General features: G+C 38.5%; 1 protein-coding gene across 1 annotated transcript; it reads left to right on the top strand.

Annotated features, from left to right (window-relative positions):
- Positions 1-1,221: 1,221 nt before the first annotated feature.
- On the top strand, positions 1,222-16,750 carry LOC308492907 (U6 snRNA-associated Sm-like protein LSm8). Its single transcript, XM_081038388.1, has 4 exons — positions 1,222-1,369; positions 2,517-2,557; positions 5,248-5,375; positions 14,179-16,750. The coding sequence occupies exons 1-4, from the start codon at positions 1,339-1,341 to the stop codon at positions 14,267-14,269; spliced, it is 291 nt and encodes a 96-aa protein (XP_080894514.1). The 5' UTR covers positions 1,222-1,338; the 3' UTR covers positions 14,270-16,750.
- The last annotated feature ends 1,063 nt before the right edge of the window (positions 16,751-17,813 follow it).

Below are 17,813 nucleotides of genomic sequence, written 5' to 3'. Positions count from 1 at the left end.
TCAATGTCTAACATTTGGAAATCACACAATATCTTCATTATTTTCATTTATGGAAGATACTTCCACTTTTCCCCCAGAAAATACTGGGTTAGTCACCACCTAATTCCCGATTATGTGTGGTTTCAAACAGGTCAGAGTAAGTTTCAGTATGTAAAATATTAACCATTTAGGAGTGATCTGTATGTTATGGGAATGCTGTAATGAAAACAGATACTTCACTTTTCAGAAGACACTGAGTTATTTCAAACCCACAATTCGTCAGTTAAGAAATCACAAGCCTAACTGAAATCAGAGACATTTTTGTAAAAAAGGAAACTGGTATTTTGTATAGAGATCCTTTTTTAACTTTTGAAGTTAGGGTACCACTGTAAAATATGAGTTACCTTTTCTAGTAACACTTATAAATACCCAGAATGGTAGCTAACGCAGCATCTAAGCACTCAGGAAACAGGCCCCGACGGGCTGAGGTCCCCTGTGCGGGGCCACCCACACGACTCCTGAGCGGAGCCAGGACTGGAACCCGCCGCGCTTCTCTGGAAGCCTCTTCCTCCATCCATCAGGCCTTTCCAGGGCGGGGCAGCAGACCTGATTTACTCACTTAACCCTGAGGGCAGGAACACGAGTGGCCTGACAAAAGGAAAGCAGTTTTCTCAGGGGGGCTCGCACACCTCTTCCTGCTGGGATTCAGTTTTTAAATAAGTGAGAACAACGCCTCCACGTTGGTGCATTTTTGGAGGCAAATGCAGAATATGCTAACATGCTCTTTACTGGTGTGTTCTCCAGAGATGTACACCACATGGGCACCATGTGCGCAACTTCGTCCTAGGCCATTCAGCTTCTAAAAGGTTCCTTCCGGCTCCAAGACTAGGGATCCCACTTCCCCGCACCTACATCTCCTACGGGCACAGCACTCATCTCTACTTCACGTGATGAAGGCACCTCATTCCGCGTTCCCTGCTTCTCCGCAACATTTTCCCTTAGTAACTTCTCCCCATCGCCGTTCACCCCGCTGGGAAGCTCGCTCTCCCATGTTCTCCCTCCTACCCCACCTTCAGGAAGGCTCTTCCTTTCTTCCGCCTCCCGCTCGCCTTCGCCTCTCTCGGCTTCCCAGCTCACCGGCCGGAAATCAGCGGAAACGCACTGCGCACGCGCACTAAACTGTCACCGCTTGGCCTCACGGGCACGGTTGGTCAGCAGGTTACTTCCGGTAGGACTCGCGAGGCTGCGGTGCCCTAAATCTCGCGATACTTGCTGCAGCCCGTCGGCCCGGACCGCTGTGGGTTCGTCTCCGCTACTCGCCTGAGGTGCGGTGTTTCCCGCAGTGGCCGCCCTCGCGCCATGACGTCGGCTCTGGAGAATTACATCAACCGTATCCTTTGGTGGCCGCTGCTGGCGCCAGCCGGAGCGTGGCGAGGCGCAGGTCCGCACTGCCGAGGCCGGCGCTGCAGAGACCCGGGTCGGGATCGCCGGGCGGTTGGGACTCGCGGCCACTGCCTGGCCCTGGTGCGGGGGTTACGGAGCCGGACCGAGGGGTCCCGCGCCCGGGGCTGGGACCCGCCGCGGCTCCTACGGGCCCGAGGCGCCTTTTAATTTTAACGTTTGAAAAATGGGGTTATTCTGAACTTTCCCCCGTCTCCGTAGAAACCCGCGACTGGTTCATCATTACTGCTTCCCTGGGGCCTGGGCGGTCAAGTTTGGGACCCAAAGGAACAGTCGTCCTAGCGGCGACGATGCTCTTGTAAATCTGTGTACGTGTTTTGTTCTTAGGCTTTGCTCGTTGTTCGAGGATAGCAGGAAGGAAGGATGGTCAGGTTGAAATTCTGTCCCTTTGCCATTTTAGTTTTACCTTTGTGGATGGAATGAAAATAATGCTGTTGCAATGGAGCGTCCCAAGGGGCAAATAAATAAAAAGCCTCTGTGAAGTCTTAGAAGTCCTCTCTCCTGGGTTCCATTTTAAAGTCTCGGGACGGAAACGCTGCATTGTGCTCACATACAAATTTGGGACAAAAGTGAAACACTAAGACTTTTAATGATGCAAAGTGCGGTGCTACCTGACGACCCTGGTTATAGCTTTCTTTTGAATTCCAGACGCCAAGCCCTGGAAGACAGTGTCTTAACGCCCTTGAACTCCTTCAACATTAATTCAGCACTAATCCGTTTTCGTGTTAGAGATAAAGAAACAGGTCTAAGAAAGCGGGGGATGTCTTACTCCAAGTTAGAGCTGCAATGTTCCCCAGTGAAAAAGTACCGGATGTCCCTGCTGTTTCGAGACAGGCTGCATTGGTCATATGCAGAGAAGAATTTTCCTTTTCTGGTTTTTTCTTTTTTGTGTAATTATCACAAGGAATTGAAGAAGTTAGACACTAAGTTTTTATATTGTGAATGTACTGGCTGTGTTGAATAGTTGTATCTTCATTCTGTCACCTTTTCCCTAGTAATTCAAATCACTTCCTTACCAGGTTCTAAGTTTTCAGTTTGCATTCCCTGAGAAATGCTTTCCTTGAATCAGTTGTCAGGAACTGTTGCTGTTATTACTTCTGACGGGAGAATGATTGTGGTAAGTATTTGCATATTCATTCTCTGCTTTCTGGGAGGCTTATCGGTTGTCAATTTTTATGCAAAACTCGAATCTCTGATGCCTAGGCACCACAGTCTACCTGCATTGCAGTTTTCAGATTCAACTCTATCTCTTTGATAAGTAGCTGCCGATCCCTGAGTGAAAGTTACATGCAAGGCTTCTAGGAGCTGGGATGAGTAAGAGGGATAGATGCTGCCCTCAGAGAGTGGCTAGTCTAGTCTGAAGAGACCTGCCTGTATTTTATATTTATCTTCCTCTTCCAGTTTTTAATTTCCTTCCCCATTTAGTGCTCTGATATTTACTACATGAATCATAATTCTTTTGAAATTTTGTATATGCCTCTTAGAAACTTTCTTGGTGATTGAGATATTACATATATAGAATAATGAACAATTAAGGCTTGTATGGTATGAATATTCTTTGACTATTCTTAGGTTGTATGACCTCTGTCTTTTGTAGGACAAATTATGTTGATTGACCCTAAATTTATTTCATCTCATTTGTTCTTTCATCACAGTATCCCCGTTAATTCCAGAAAAATCTTGGATTCTCTTCTTGACCTGTTCCTTAATCTGAGGAATTTATCCCATGATTTTTGGCTGCTTAATTATGTCTTCATTCATAATTCATATGGCTGTTTGCTTTCAAAAAAGACTTAAGGTTGCTAAGCTTTCTCTGTTTTCTAACTGTATCGAATTCATATAATGTAATCTTTCATTTTCCCATTCTTCACTTCTGTTTTTATTTGTTTTCTGTTTAATCCTTGTGATCTTTCTCAGGGGTCATTAAGTGACTATTACCAGTTAAAGTGTTAAACTTTGCCATTGATCAAGTTATATTATGTACCAGGCATGACATGTATTATGTCACTTAATCTTCCATACAACTCTCAGGAAGATTTTACCCGTGTTCTAGGTTAGGAATCAAGCTCAGGAAAAATGAATGGGTTTCCCGAAGTCCCATGTGGCAGAACCAAACTGGGACTTAAATTGAATTTGACTCCAAAGCTAAGGCCAGTTGCCTTGCTTCCTTTTTAAGAGAATAATCATGTTTTCTTTTAAGCATCTCACATTATATTTTGTGCAATAATGACAGTTTGAAATATATTAATCTTATATTAACACTTTGAAAAAGACTATTGCTATTAACAAATATTTGCAAATAGTGGATTTTGTGAAAACCTCACATTTAAGTTTTTCTGTTTTTGTTAACAGGATAGATATTAAATTGGAAAATTATTTTGATGTTACAGAAGGAAAGCTATTTTAAAAGCATTTTGACTCAGTAGTTCTGTATTTCTCCGATACATGGTTCACTTGATAGAATAATTATTTGTAAAATGAAGCCAGAGCCGATATATGGGTCTGATAACTGTTTGCTAACTAGTTTAGTGTAGTAAGTATTCCATATTTTGTTTCTCTTCCAAATTCTAGGTTATCATTTTCTCTTTATTTCATTCTGATTTTATATATCTGGATTTTCAAAACATGAAACAGTTTAATGGTGAGCTTGAGGGATTTAACCAAGCAAAACCAATATAAGTTGATGTTTCTTCAGAAACTTGAATAGCATTTGAGTTACTGTATTGTGGTAAGCCCATGTCTTCCTTTATTTAAAATCGGAATTCTTCCATCAAACTTTATCTAAATTTGACTTCAAGTTCTGGTTCTAATTATTAGTCGTGTTTGTATCTACCTTATTGCATTATTGAGTGAATTAAATAAGTAAATACATGAGAGGCCCATGGACCACTTTCCGGCAAACAGAAAGTACTCCTTAAGTGTTAGCTGTTAATACCAGTTGAAGTTTGTATGTACAGAGGGTGCCCAACAAATGTATACACATTTTAAGAAAGGAAAAAAAACTGTATTAAAATTGTAATGCTCGATATATACGGATAAGAAAAGATGAATACAAGTCGTGTATAAATTTTTTTGACACCCTTGGTATTTATGGGACTGATTTGAATCTCTGAAAAATGGTAACTATATTTGCTTTTTCATAGAAGTTAGTATATTATAGGAGTTGAGTGGTCTGGCTTTGAACATGTCCTTCGTAGCTCAGACCCTAGCTCTGCTACTGTCTACCTAGGAAACCTTAAGAGATGACTTAACCTCTCTATGCCTCAATTTTTCTTCTCTGAAGTGGGAATGATTACATCTACCTCAAAGGGTCGAGGTTAGTTGAGATAATGCATGTGGTGTGTTTAGCACAGGGCCGAGTCCTAGTATGTAATATGAAGTGACACTGTCATTGCTGTAGCTGGTATGTAGGTTCTGTGTGTGTGTGTGTGTGTGTTTGTGTGTAGTTTCTCCTTAAATTCCCTTGTTTTAGTTTGTGTCTTTAGAATGTTAGCTCTTGGACTGGACTACATGGGCTTTTATGCTACTTTTTTGGAAATACACTGGTACGTAGATCTTTGTAACTCTCAACAACTCTGCACTAGTCAGATGTGTGATGCAATTTTTTACCCCTAAAAAAACCAAGAGATGAGTTTTGTGCCCATGAATACTGTTGGTTCTAAAGAGGTATTCTGTTTTACAGTGGACTTATATTTAAAATAGGTACTTCTGTTGGAGTACCGAGCAACTAAAATTGTGTGGTTGCGTTTTTACATTCAGGTAAACCCGAATATTTGTCTTTTCTCTTGAATTTTTTTCTCCCCACAGGGAACACTGAAAGGTTTTGACCAGACCATTAATTTGATTTTGGATGAAAGCCATGAACGCGTGTTCAGCTCTTCACAGGGAGTAGAACAAGTGGTACTCGGGTTATACATCGTAAGAGGTGACAATGTGTAAGTAAATACGTCTTTTTTAAGTAATGTAGATGTACTGCCTTGCTATATGGAGAAGAGGTTTCCATCTACTGAGATGTGCCCATATTTCTAATAGTGAAGTGGCCTGGGTAGGGTCCAGAAAGGGCCTTGCCTCACGCCAAATGCTTCATTAGAGAAGCTTTTTAGAATGTTCTTCCAAAATACCCCAAATTTCAGAGGACTGTAAATATACTCAAGGGTTTGAAAATTTCTTGGAAATCTCTTGTATGAACAATTTTAAATGATTCATGCTCTATAATATAGCTGAATTTATAAATAAGTACTTATCCATTATTTATATTTTTCTTTCATTTTTTTTCATTTTTTTTAAAATTAATTAAATTTATTGGAGTGACAATTGTTAGTAAATTTACATAGATTTCAGGTGTACAATTCTGTATTACATCGTCTATAAATCCCATTGTGTGTTCACCACCCAGAGTCAGTTCTCCTTCCATCACCATATATTTGATCCCCTTTACCCTCATCACCCACCTCCCCACCCCCTTACCCTCTGGTAACCACTAAACTATTGTCTGTGTCTATGAGTTTTTGTTTCTCATTTGTTTGTCTTATTCTTTTGTTGTTTTTGGTTTATATACCACATATCAGTGAAATCATAGGGTTCTCTACTTTTTCTGTCTGACTTATTTCACTTAGCATTATACTCTCAAGATCCATCCATGTTGTCACAAATGCTCCTATATCATCTTTCCTTAACGCCGAATAGTATTCCATTGTGTATATATACCACAACTTCTTTATCCATTCATCTATCGAAGGACATTTTGGTTGTTTCCATGTCTTGACCACCGTAAACAAAGCTGCAATGAACATTGGAGTACACGTGTCTCTATAGAGAAATGCTTTCAGATTTTTTGGGTAGATACCCAGGAGAGCAATTGCTGGGTCATATGGCAATTCTATTCGTAATTTCTTGAGGAACTTCCACACTGCCTTCCATAGCGGCTGCACTAGTCTGCCTTCCCACCAACAGTATATGAGAGTTCCTTTTTCTCCACAGCCTCTCCAACACTTGTTACTATTTGTCTTGTTGATGAAAGCCATTCTGACTGGGGTAGGTGATATCTCATTGTGGTTTTCATTTGCATTTCTCTGATGATTAGCGATGTTGAGCATTTTTTCATATGTCTATTTGCCATTTGTATATCCTCTTTGGAGAAATGTCTCTTCAGGTCCTCTGTCCGTTTTTCAATTTGGTTGTTTGTTTTTTTGTTGTTGAGTTTCATGAGTTCCTTGTATATTTTGGATATTAGCCCCTTATCAGAGGCACTGTTTGCGAAAATCTTCTCCCATTCAGTTGGTTGCCTCATTATTTTGTCAATAGTTTCTTTGGCTGTGCAGAAGCTTTTCAATTTCATATAATCCCATTTGTTTATTTTAGTTTTTACTTCCATTGCCTTTGGAGTCAAATTCATAAAATGCTCTTTGAACCCAAGGTCCATAAGTTTAGTTTTCTTCAATGCAGTTTATTGTGTCAGTTATTATGCTTAAGTCTTTGATCCATTTTGAATTAATTTTGGTACATGGTGACAGATAACAGTCCAGTTTCATTCTTTTGCACGTAGCTATCCAATTCTGCCAGCACCATTTATTGAAGAGGCTGTCTTTCCTCCATTGTATGTTTTTAGCTTCTTTGTCAAAAATTATCTGTCCATATTTATGTGGTTTTATTTCTGGGGTCTCAATTTTATTCCATTGGTCTATGTGTCTGTTTTTCCGCCAATACCAAGCTGTTTTGATTATTGTAGCCCTGTAGTACAGGCAAAAATCAGGGAGTGTGATACCTCCAGTATTGTTCTTTTTTTTTAATATTGCTTTGGCTATTCGGGGTCTTTTGTGGTTCCAAACAAATCTGATGATTTTTTGTTCTATTTCTTTAAAAAATGCCATTGGGATTTTGATGGGGATTGCATTAAATCTGTATATGGCTTTGGGTAATATGGCCATTTTAACTATGTTGATTCTTCCAATCCATGAGCACGGAATGTCTTTCCATTTCTTTGTGTCTTCTTCAATTTCTTTCAAAAATGTCTTATAGTTTTCAGCATATAAATCCTTCACATCCTTGGTTAAGTTTATTCCTATGTATTTTATTCTTTTTGCTGCAATTGCAAAAGGAATTGTTTTTTCTATCTCTTTTTCTGAGATTTCATTGTTGGTATATAGGAAAGCAATGGACTTTTGTACGTTGATTTTGTAGCCAGCAACTTTACTGTATTCATTGATTGTTTCTAATAGCTTTTTGGTGGAGTCTTTAGGGTTTTCTATATATAGCATCATGTCATCTGCAAAGAGTGACAATTTAACTTCTTCATTCCCAATTTGGATGCCTTTTATTTCTTTCTCTTGCCTGATAGCTCTGGTAGGACTTCCAACACTATGTTGAAAAGCAGAGGTGATAGGGGACAGCCCTGTCGTTTTCCTGAACGTAGAGCAAAGGGCTTCAGCTTTTCACCATTAATTATGAGATTAGCTGAGGGCTTGTCGTATTATGTCCTTTATTATGTTGAGGTATTTTCCTTCTATACCAATTTTAGTAAGTGTTTTAATCATAAATGGATGTTGTATCTTATCAAATGCTATTTCTGCATCAATTGATAGAATAGAATCCTTTATTTTGTTTATGTGATGTATCACATTGATGGATTTGCGAATGTTGAACCATCCTTGTGTCCCGGGGATGAACCCCACTTGGTCGTGGTGAATAATCTTTTTAATGCATTGTTGTATTCAATTTGCTAGAATTTTTTTAGGATTTTAGCATCTGTATTCATCAGAGATATTGGTCTGTAGTTTTCTTTTTTTGTGTTGTCCTTACCGGATTTTGGTATCAGGGTAATGTTGGCCTCATAAAATGAGTTAGGGAGTACTGACTCTTCTTCAATTTTTTGGAAGAGTTTGAGCAGGATTGGTATTAGATCCTGTTTGAAGGTTTGGTAGAATTCACTGGTGAAGCCATCTGGTCCAGGACTTTAGATTTTGGGAAGGTTTTTGATGACTGATTCAGTTTCATTACTGGTGATCGGCCTGTTTAGATTTTCCAGTTCTTCATGATTCAGCCTTGGAAGGCTATATGTTTCTAAGAACTTGTCCATTTCTTCTAAGTTATTAAATTTGGTGGCATATAGTCCTTCATAGTATTCTTGGATAATCCTTTGTATTTCTGTGGTGTCCGTGATAACTTCCCCTTTTTCATTTCGATTTTGTTAATTAGTGTCTTCTCTCTTTTTATCTTAGTGAGTCTAGCCAAGGGTTTGTCAATTTTGTTAATCTTTTCAAAGAACCAGCTCTTTGTCACATTAATTTTTTCTATTGTCTTTTTGTCTCTATTTCATTTAGTTTTGCTCTGATTTTTGTGATTTCCTTTCTTCTGCTTACCTTGGGTTTCGCTTGTTCTTTTTTTTCTAGTTCTTTAAGGTGTAACATGAGGTTATTTATTTGGGATTTTTTTTTGTTTCTTGAGATAGGCCTGTAATGATATAAATTTCCCTCTTAAAACTGCCTTCGTGGCATCCCAAAAATTTTGGTAGGATGTATTTTCATTGTCATTTGTTTCTATGTATCTTTTGAGCTCTCCTCTAATTTCTTCTTTGACCCAGTCGTACTTGAAATGTATGTTGTTTAATCTCCATGAATTTGTGTTTTTTCCTGCTTTCTTTTTGCAGTTGATATCCAATTTCAAAGCTTTGTGATCAGAGAATATGCTTGGTATGATTTCAATCTTCTTAAATTTGCCGAGGCTGATTTTGTGTCCCAATATATGGTCTATCCTCGAGAATGTTCCATGTACACTAGAAAAGAAAGTATAGTTTGATGTTTTAGGATGAAGTGCTCTATATATGTCAATTATGTCCATTTCATCTAATGTGTCATTTAGGGCTGCAGTTTCGTTATTTATCTTCTGATTGGATGATCTATCCATAGCTGTCAATGATGTATTTAAGTCCCCTAGTATAATTGTGTTTTGGTCAATTTCTCCCTTTAGTTCTGTTAGTAGTTGCTTGGTATATTTTGGTGCTCCCTGATTGGGGGCATAAATGTTGATGACTGTTATGTCTTCTTGTTGTATAGTCCCCTTTACCATTATGAAATGTCCATCTTTGTCTCTTGTTATCTTTTTCACCCTGAAGTCTGTTTCATCGGAAATCATTATGGCTACACCTGATTTTCTCTGGGTACCATTTGCTTGGAGTGTCAATTTCCACCCTTTCACTTTGAGTCTATGCTTGTCCTCGTAGCTGAGATGTGTCTCTTGTAGACATCATATAGTTGGGTTTAGTTTTTTGATCCAATCTGCTACTCTGTGTCTCTTTATTGGTGAGTTCAGTCCATTTACATTTAGGGTGATTATTGATATGTGAGGATTTCCTGTCATTCTATCTTTAGTTTTCTGGTAAGGCTGTGTTCCATTGTTTCTTTGCCTTTTTGTTGTTGTCTATTATTTCTGTGTGGTGGTATTCTATGATGTTTCCCTCTGTTTCTTCTTTTATTACAGTATATATTTTAGTTCTGGATGATTTTTGAGTGGTTACCCTTAAGTTTATGTAAAAGAAAGTTTGATATTTATTGTATTCCAGTTTCTTCAGTACCCTTACTTTATCTATTCCCATATTCCAGTTCAGGCTTTTACGCTCCCCCTTTTTATGTCTTGGTTGCCACAAGTTGTCCCTGTTGATGATGGTCTAATAGCCTCCTTTAGTATTTCTTGTAGTACAGGTCGTGTAGTAGAAAATTCCCTCAGCTTCCGGATGTCTGGAAAGGTCTTTATTCCTCCTTCATATCTAAAGGAGATCTTTGCTGGATATATTATTCTTGGCTCATAATTTCTCTCTTTCAATAGTTTGAATACTTGGTTCCATTCCCTCCTAGCTTGTAGAGTTTCTGCTGAAAAATCTGATGATAATCTAATGGGCTTTCCTTTGTAAGTTACTGTCTTCTTTTCCCTGGCTGCCTTGAGGATTCTTTCTTTGTCATTGATTTTAGACAGCTTCAATACAATGTGCCTTGGTGAAGGCCTGTTGGGATTGAGGTAATTAGGTGTTCTATTTGCTTCTTGGATTCGAGGATCCAGTTCTTTCCACAAGTTTGGGAAGTCTCATCGACGATTTGTTTGAATATATTCTCTGTTCCCTTCCCGCTTTCTTCTCCTTCTGGTATGCCCATTATTCTTATATTGCTCTTTCTGATGGAGTCAGAAAGTTCTTGTAGAGTTCTTTCATTTCTTTTAAGTCTCAAGTCTCTTTCTTCTTCCATCTGTGTAAATTCCAGGTTCCTATCTTCGATGTCACTGATTCTTTCCTCCATCTGGTCAACTCTACTACCTAAGCTGGATATTTTATTGTTAATTTCTTCTATTGAGTTCTTAATCTCCAGAGATTCTATTTGGTTCTTTTTCAAAATTTCAATCTCTTTTGTAAAATGCTCATCGTGTTCTTTGATTGTGTTTCTGAGTTCATTAAACTGCCTTTCTGTGTTTCTTGCATCTCGTTCAGTTTTTTCAGAATTGCAATCTTGAATTCTCTGTCATTTAAATCACATATTTCCAAATCTCTAAGTTCCTTTTCTGGAGACTTTTCACTTTCTTTCCGAGCTATCTTGTTGCCTTGGTTATTCATGGCAATCACTGACTTACTATTTCTCTTCCTAGACATCTACAGGAGTGTCTTCTGCAACAGGTTGATAGGTATGCGAAGAGCTTTTGAAGTTCCAAAGCACTTCCTGCACCAGATTCAGAGCCCGTATGTTTCAGCAGTTCTGTTTACTCCTGCAGGGATCTGCCCAGATAGGTGGGGCCAGGGGCGGGGTGAGTTGTGAGTGGTGGCCCAGAGCAATGGTGGCGACCACCACCACAGCCAGTCCTGCTTCCACAGCTCCCTCCCCTTTGCCGGAACTAGTTGAGCTGCGAATCTGTGTCTGTGGTCCACAGTTCTCAGAGCAGCAAATATTCTGTCCTTTGATCCAACACTGCTACTTTATCGCTTCTAGCACCGGCCAGGTGGGGGCGGGGCGAGCTCTGGGAGGGTAGGGAGGGGGTGGCTAGTCTCCGTGCCTAAGGCTTCCGTTCTCCGCTCGGCAGTGAGGGCTTAAACTACCGATTTCAGCCCTCTTCCCTCAGTCTTTGCTCCGAGGTCTGCCGTGAGCGAGCGTTGGGTTCAGCGGTTTTGTATGCTGCCCCCTCAGCCCTGCGGGCCGTGAGCGGAGCCCTAGCAGTCCGAGTCCTTCCCTCTCCCGCAGCTGCGGAAGATCCGGGAGCAGCGGGCTCCGAGCACTGAGCTAGGTCTGCGTTCTGCGCCCGCGCGGCTCCGTCTCCGCACTTCTCCTCTCCCTCCTCCCACGCTCGCGCGATTCACCCACCTGGAGGTGAATTCAGTAGTCGGCCTCTTCGTCTTGCCTGTCTGCTGTGCAGGGAGTCCTTTGTGGTGTTATTGTTGTCCGATTCGTTGTAAATTCCAGGGGAGCGCTACAGCGGCTCACCTCACGCCGCCATTTTTTCACCCATTCTGCCTCATTTTTTTTTAGTATAATTGGCACACTTAACGTATCCCATGTTTATGCTGTGGCCTCAGTTAACTTGTGGCACACTGATACGGTAGTTTGAGAAATACGTATTTTAGTGGTAGTAATTTAAGAAATGTCTACAACAGTGTAGAGCGAAGCTTTTTAATAGAGCTTTTTGGGGTGGTGGAAACACGCTACATCTGCATTATCAGCTCTGGTAGGTATGGGGCGTGTATAGCCACGGAATACTTGAAAAGTGGCTGGTGTGACTGAAGAACTGAATTTAAAATTTTATTAACGGTAACTAATTTTGATAGTCACATGTGGCTAGTAGCTACTGTATTCGAGAGTGCAATTAAAGCAGCTAGAAGATTGTTGAATCAATTTTCTTGTGAGTACTGTATAGAATTAAAACATGTCTGGAAGGCAGCAAAAGACACATTAACATCTCATATTTTGGGGCACAGGTAGGATATAGAAGATATCTATAAGAATACTATTCATTTGAATTGTTTATCTTAGGAAATCATCTTTAGATGGATAAATTTCATCTTTAATCAAAATGAGGGGGTTTATAAAATATTCTCTACAGATGACTTTTAGGTGTGAAGTTATAAAGTGAGCTATAAAGAACCAGAGGAAGGCAGAGCAGGTGGGGCCTAGGTCCCCTGACCGAAGCAACACTGATTGTTTATATTGGGGCTCTGCATAATAACTGATATTAAGAAGATTTCTCCTACTTTAATTTAAACAAGCAAACAAAAAAACAAAACATATCTTTTAACTTTAATTTTTAAAAATTTAAATCTTTGCTATAGACTCAGTAGTTTGCTGAAGCCAGCTTACGAAAACAGATTGTTATATATTCAGGAATTTTGCAAGCTGGTTGATTGATATCTTGTTGGTAGCTTGAAATCGGCCATAGTGGGAGAATTTGCACTGTGGATGTCAGTAAACACTGCAAACCAGGCTCCCCATTTTTCTTTGGAGAGCTCATTTTTAAACATTTACCAGAGCATTTTCTCCATCCGTTGAGATTTTGCTTCCCAGCAATTGTCGTCAGTTTGGCTCAAATAAACTCTTACAAATTTTAAAAAAAACAAAACAAAACAAAGCATTTACCAGCACTTCACTATCTTCCCTAAGGATTTCAAATGATACTAAATTTTAAGGGTGCCTTAAGATCTTCAGTTTGTTTTATATTGAGAAAATTTATTATGTTCTCCCAGAGTTTGGTACTTTCTATAATTAGAGATCTGACATCTTTATATAGTTTAAAGCAAAATTTGGCAAATTTGGTATTAAAAGTATTCATGTATAGAATTTACTGTCATTAAAGACAAATTTAAACAACCAGTTTTTTGTGGACTAATGTTTCATTCAGGTCCCGTGGTCTGAATGTAACAGTGACTATGTTTAGCTAGAGAGACATGGCCTTGGTCACTTAGTATGGTTTAATGAAATTAGTGTTAGGTTTGTTTTAAATCAAGGAAAAATTTACTGGCTTTAACTCTAGCCAGTCGCATGAAAAATCATTTGTTAGATACTTCAGTACCAATTGCTGTTATTATCTTTGTATATAAAAAACTACATTTGGTCTTGAATTTAAATTGAATAAATTTGAGAAATCATGATAAGGAAATAGAAATTACATGTCATTGATGGATTTAGTTCATTAAAGTTACTTAAATAACACACACTTTTATTTGCTTATTTAGTAGTGATTTTGTGATTTCCTTTCAGTCTCTCACAACTTCCCTAATTCAGTCCCTGGAGTTGAAATCATAGGGTTGGAAGTTTGGGGGGTTTTGTTCCATATCTATCCCATTTGTGTCTCCTTCCTTTACAGACCCATGATCCAATCACACTATATGAAATCTCTTTTTTTTTAAACTTTTATTTATTTAAGTGTATTTTTCCAGGACCCAGCAGCTCCAAGTCAAGCAGCTGTTTGAAACTAGTTGTGGAGGGCACAGCTCATAGTGGCCCATGTAGGGATTGAACCAGCAACCTTGTTGTTAAGAGCACCGCACTCTAACCAACTGCGCCAACCGGCCACCCCTGAAATCTGTCCTTTATATTGGTTCCTGTAATAATGTTTCCTTCAAATTATTTCATCTTGAGTTTTGTGACTTAAATGTGCAATTCACTACTTCCTGAAGAGTTTGTTTTCACCTTAAGTAGTTCTGTTGACTTTATCTTCAGTTTTGTCAGAAATTAGATTGTTTTAACTCATTGTTTTTCTTTTCCCTAATTGCAGTGCAGTCATTGGGGAAATTGATGAAGAAACAGATTCTGCACTTGATTTGGGGAATATTCGAGCAGAACCTCTAAACTCAGTAGCACACTGAGGAAGAATTACATACATTGAACACCTGTAAATCTTTGTACAGAAACTGATTATTCTGAGGATGATGTGTGGAATTTTTATGAATGTGTAATTGTGCAATTTTGACTGATTCATTGTAATATGTAAATTAAAACATTTTTACATTTTTTTGCCTACATAGGTTTGGTACCTTTGTTTTATTTTTCTATTAAATAGTGTAAAAATCTAATTATTTTGAGAAGTTTTAGAAAACAATTTCTGATATTTTTGGAATATTTATGGAAAGCTACTCAAAAAGAAATTTGTTTATTATGTAAATCAAGCATACAACTACCATCCGTAGTGCAGGATCTATGTGTTTTTTCCCCTGATTTTAAGAGCATCACAGGAAAGTAAGTCTTGTCTTCTACAGTTCTTTGAGCCATGCCCGTTTCCCACACTGCCCTGGGGGTTGCTCCTTACACCTTAGAAGTGTGAGTAAAAATGCGGTTGGTTGAGAAAAAGAAAAATACTAACAAAGTTATATATTATTTGAAAAAATCGATTGCATATAATCTTAAAAGCCATCTTAGCTCTCAATTTTAAGAATTGTAGAATTCCTAGCATTAATTAGTAGATAAGGTCCCTCGTTTACAGATAGGCAGTTTTCTAAAACTCCTTTGTACCATTGGTTGGTGACACATTTTATTAAAGAATCCGTACAAACAATATATGTAATGTGTAGATACCCAGGCTAGTCCACAAAAAATCTCATCAACTCGTGTAGGCCAAAGTGTATACCTTTATGATGAGAAAAAAATGGAAAAAAAAATATTTACAGACTTGTAATTAAAACAAAATTCAAATAGTTTTTTCTTTCTTTTTAATAAGTGTTTAGATGTTGGCAAGCTTTTTTGATATAGATGCAGATAGTATATATTTTAAGCTCTAAAGACCTTGTGGTCTCTGCTACAGCTACTCAACTCTTGTAGCATGAAAACAGTCATAGATTATACATAAATGAATGGTCATGACTGTGTTCCAATGAAACATTTATAATAACAGGTGGCAGGCTGGACTTGGCCTGTAGGCCATAGCTTGCTGACCCTTGGCTTAATACACGCTCAAGAATAGACGATGGCTAATCCAGAATGGATTCTTTCAGAACTTAGAGGTCGATTTCATTTGTATTTTTTAATTTTTAAAATAATTAGACATGGTAGATTTTGGTTCACAAATAAAACATTTTCTGGAAGAAAATTCACTCACAGAAACAAGAATTGTTCAGGAGAGAACTGTTGAGATAGTTTTCTTCAAAGGTCATGTAGCACCATCACCCAGAATAATTTGATACACGTTCTGATGTTCAGGGCTATCCCTGGGAGTATTAGCGGAAGTTTAGCTAGCATTGACTATTCATAAACATTTGGCTTTTGTAGTATAAGGTTTTGTAATCAGTTTAGTAATAAAGTGAAAATAATGCAAAGTGGGTAAAGCAAACAGGCAAGTTTAATTAGGGACTATTATTTTAATAAATAATGGTATTTTAAATTGGTAAACTAATTCCAAAAATCAAATAATGAATAAAGACCACCCAATTCCTAAGTGAAATGTATTCTAACAGTACAAATGAAGTCCAGAGCCAGATGGTTTCCCAACATATTCGACATATCAACACAAATTACATATAAACCAGTAAACAAAGTAGTCCCCCTCCCTCACAGGAACGCCTTTCTTATACCATGTGTCCTTTTTTTTTTTTTAATTTATTAGTTTCAGGTGAACCATGTGTCCTTTTGAAATCTAAAATGCCTTATAAAGATGTATTTTCCTGATTGATGTCAGAAAAATCATTCCCAATATAATTGGTTGTCTTTATTAATGGTCGGAGAAATGAATGAAAATATACCAAATGGTATATGCGGTTCTTTATCCCTGGGTGCGCACGGTATGTTTTTATGCTCGTAACCCAGTTGGATTTCTTTTTGCAAGAGCACTGTAAGGGAACCACAAGTATGAGTGGTAACATGATTAACATGTAGTCTCAAGTTTTCTAAATTCTGTAATGAGGCTTTTATTCTGGAATCTGTTTATTATTTATAAAGAAGCTCAAATCAGTTTTAATCTAATTACTTCTGTGCTTTGTGACTCAGGTATTTAAGCCCAGCTTAATAATGAGTCAAAGAAATTTTCTTGTCAAGATATTTTTCATTGAAGTTTTACATATAGGGTAATTCACTGCAAAAAGGACTTAATTTATTTCTTTTTAACTGAAAAGACACTAAAGTAATAGTTGAAAACATTGCTTTTCGGTTAAATAAAAGCAATTTTTCAAGTACTACTTGCCCTACATGCTGACAGTTTTGGCTTAAATATTACAAATCTTGATGCCAGAAGAATCAGAGATATTAGAGATAAACTTTTGTTAATTACTCAAACATCCTGTTTAACACCTTTCTAAAATTTGAAATTTTAACCGCGTGTGAGATATAAGTATAATAAAAACTTTTATATTTAATGTAGTATATTATGACGATATAGTGTATTCTCGGGCTTCACCTTCAAAATTAGTAGATAATGTTTACTGAGTGCATATCACGTGCCCAGCGTGATGCTAAGAGTTTACAACAGTGACCACTTAGGTATGGGAAAATTGAGGCTCAACAGGGTTAGGGGACTTACAAGAGGTCACACTTGGGAGTAAGCGCTCTAATTCAACCAGAGCTTTCTACTGCTTATATAATTCTGCCTATCAGCAGAAAGTATAGCCTCAAAATCTGCTCTCAAGTAACTATCAAAAGTCTGCTTGAAAGAAATCTTTAGATGATCTAAAGTAGTTCCCAAAGCTTCATTGTGCGCCATTTTTATTATAATTACCTGAGATGCTGTAAATATCCTTGGGTCCCACTGTCTCTGTTGTGGTTCAGTAGTTCTGGAATGGGGCAAAAAGGAATACTCAATAAATAGCTAAGTAAGAAAAGTGTAGAATTACTAAAAGGTATCATTTGTTATCTGCCTGGATGAGTCCCTTTAAGACAGGGATAATAATATCTATCTTACGGGTTGTGCCAAATGAATTAGACTGTATTTTAACTTTTTTTAAAAGATTTTATTGGGGAAGGGGAACAGGACTTTACTGGGGAAGAGTGTGTACTTCCAGGACTTTTTTTCCAAGTCAAATTGTTGTCCTTTCAACCTTAGTTGTGGAGGGTGCAGCTCAGCTCCAGGTCCAGTTGCCATTGCTAGTTGCAGGGGGCACAGCCCACCATCCCTTGCGGGAGTCGAACTGGCAACCTTGTGGTTGAGAGCCCGCGCGCCAACCAACAGCCATTTGGGAGCTCAGCAGCAGCTCAGCTCAAGGTGCCGTGTTCAATCTTAGTTGCAGGGGGTGCTGCCCACCATCCCTTGCGGGACTCGAGGAATTGAACTGGCAACATTGTGGTTGAGAGCCCACTGGCCCACGTGGGAATCGAACTGGCAACCTTCAGTTAGGAGCATGGAGCTCTAACCGCCTGAGCCACCGGGCCGGCCCTTAGACTGTATTTTAAATTTGGTATGATTTGATTTGGGGGGCATAATAGCGAACA

This window comes from Rhinolophus hipposideros (genome assembly GCF_964194185.1).
Source record: "Rhinolophus hipposideros genome assembly, chromosome: 25".
NCBI lineage: Eukaryota > Metazoa > Chordata > Mammalia > Chiroptera > Rhinolophidae > Rhinolophus > Rhinolophus hipposideros.
Note: the sequence above shows the minus strand (reverse complement) of the source record. Positions and strands in the feature narration are given on the sequence as shown.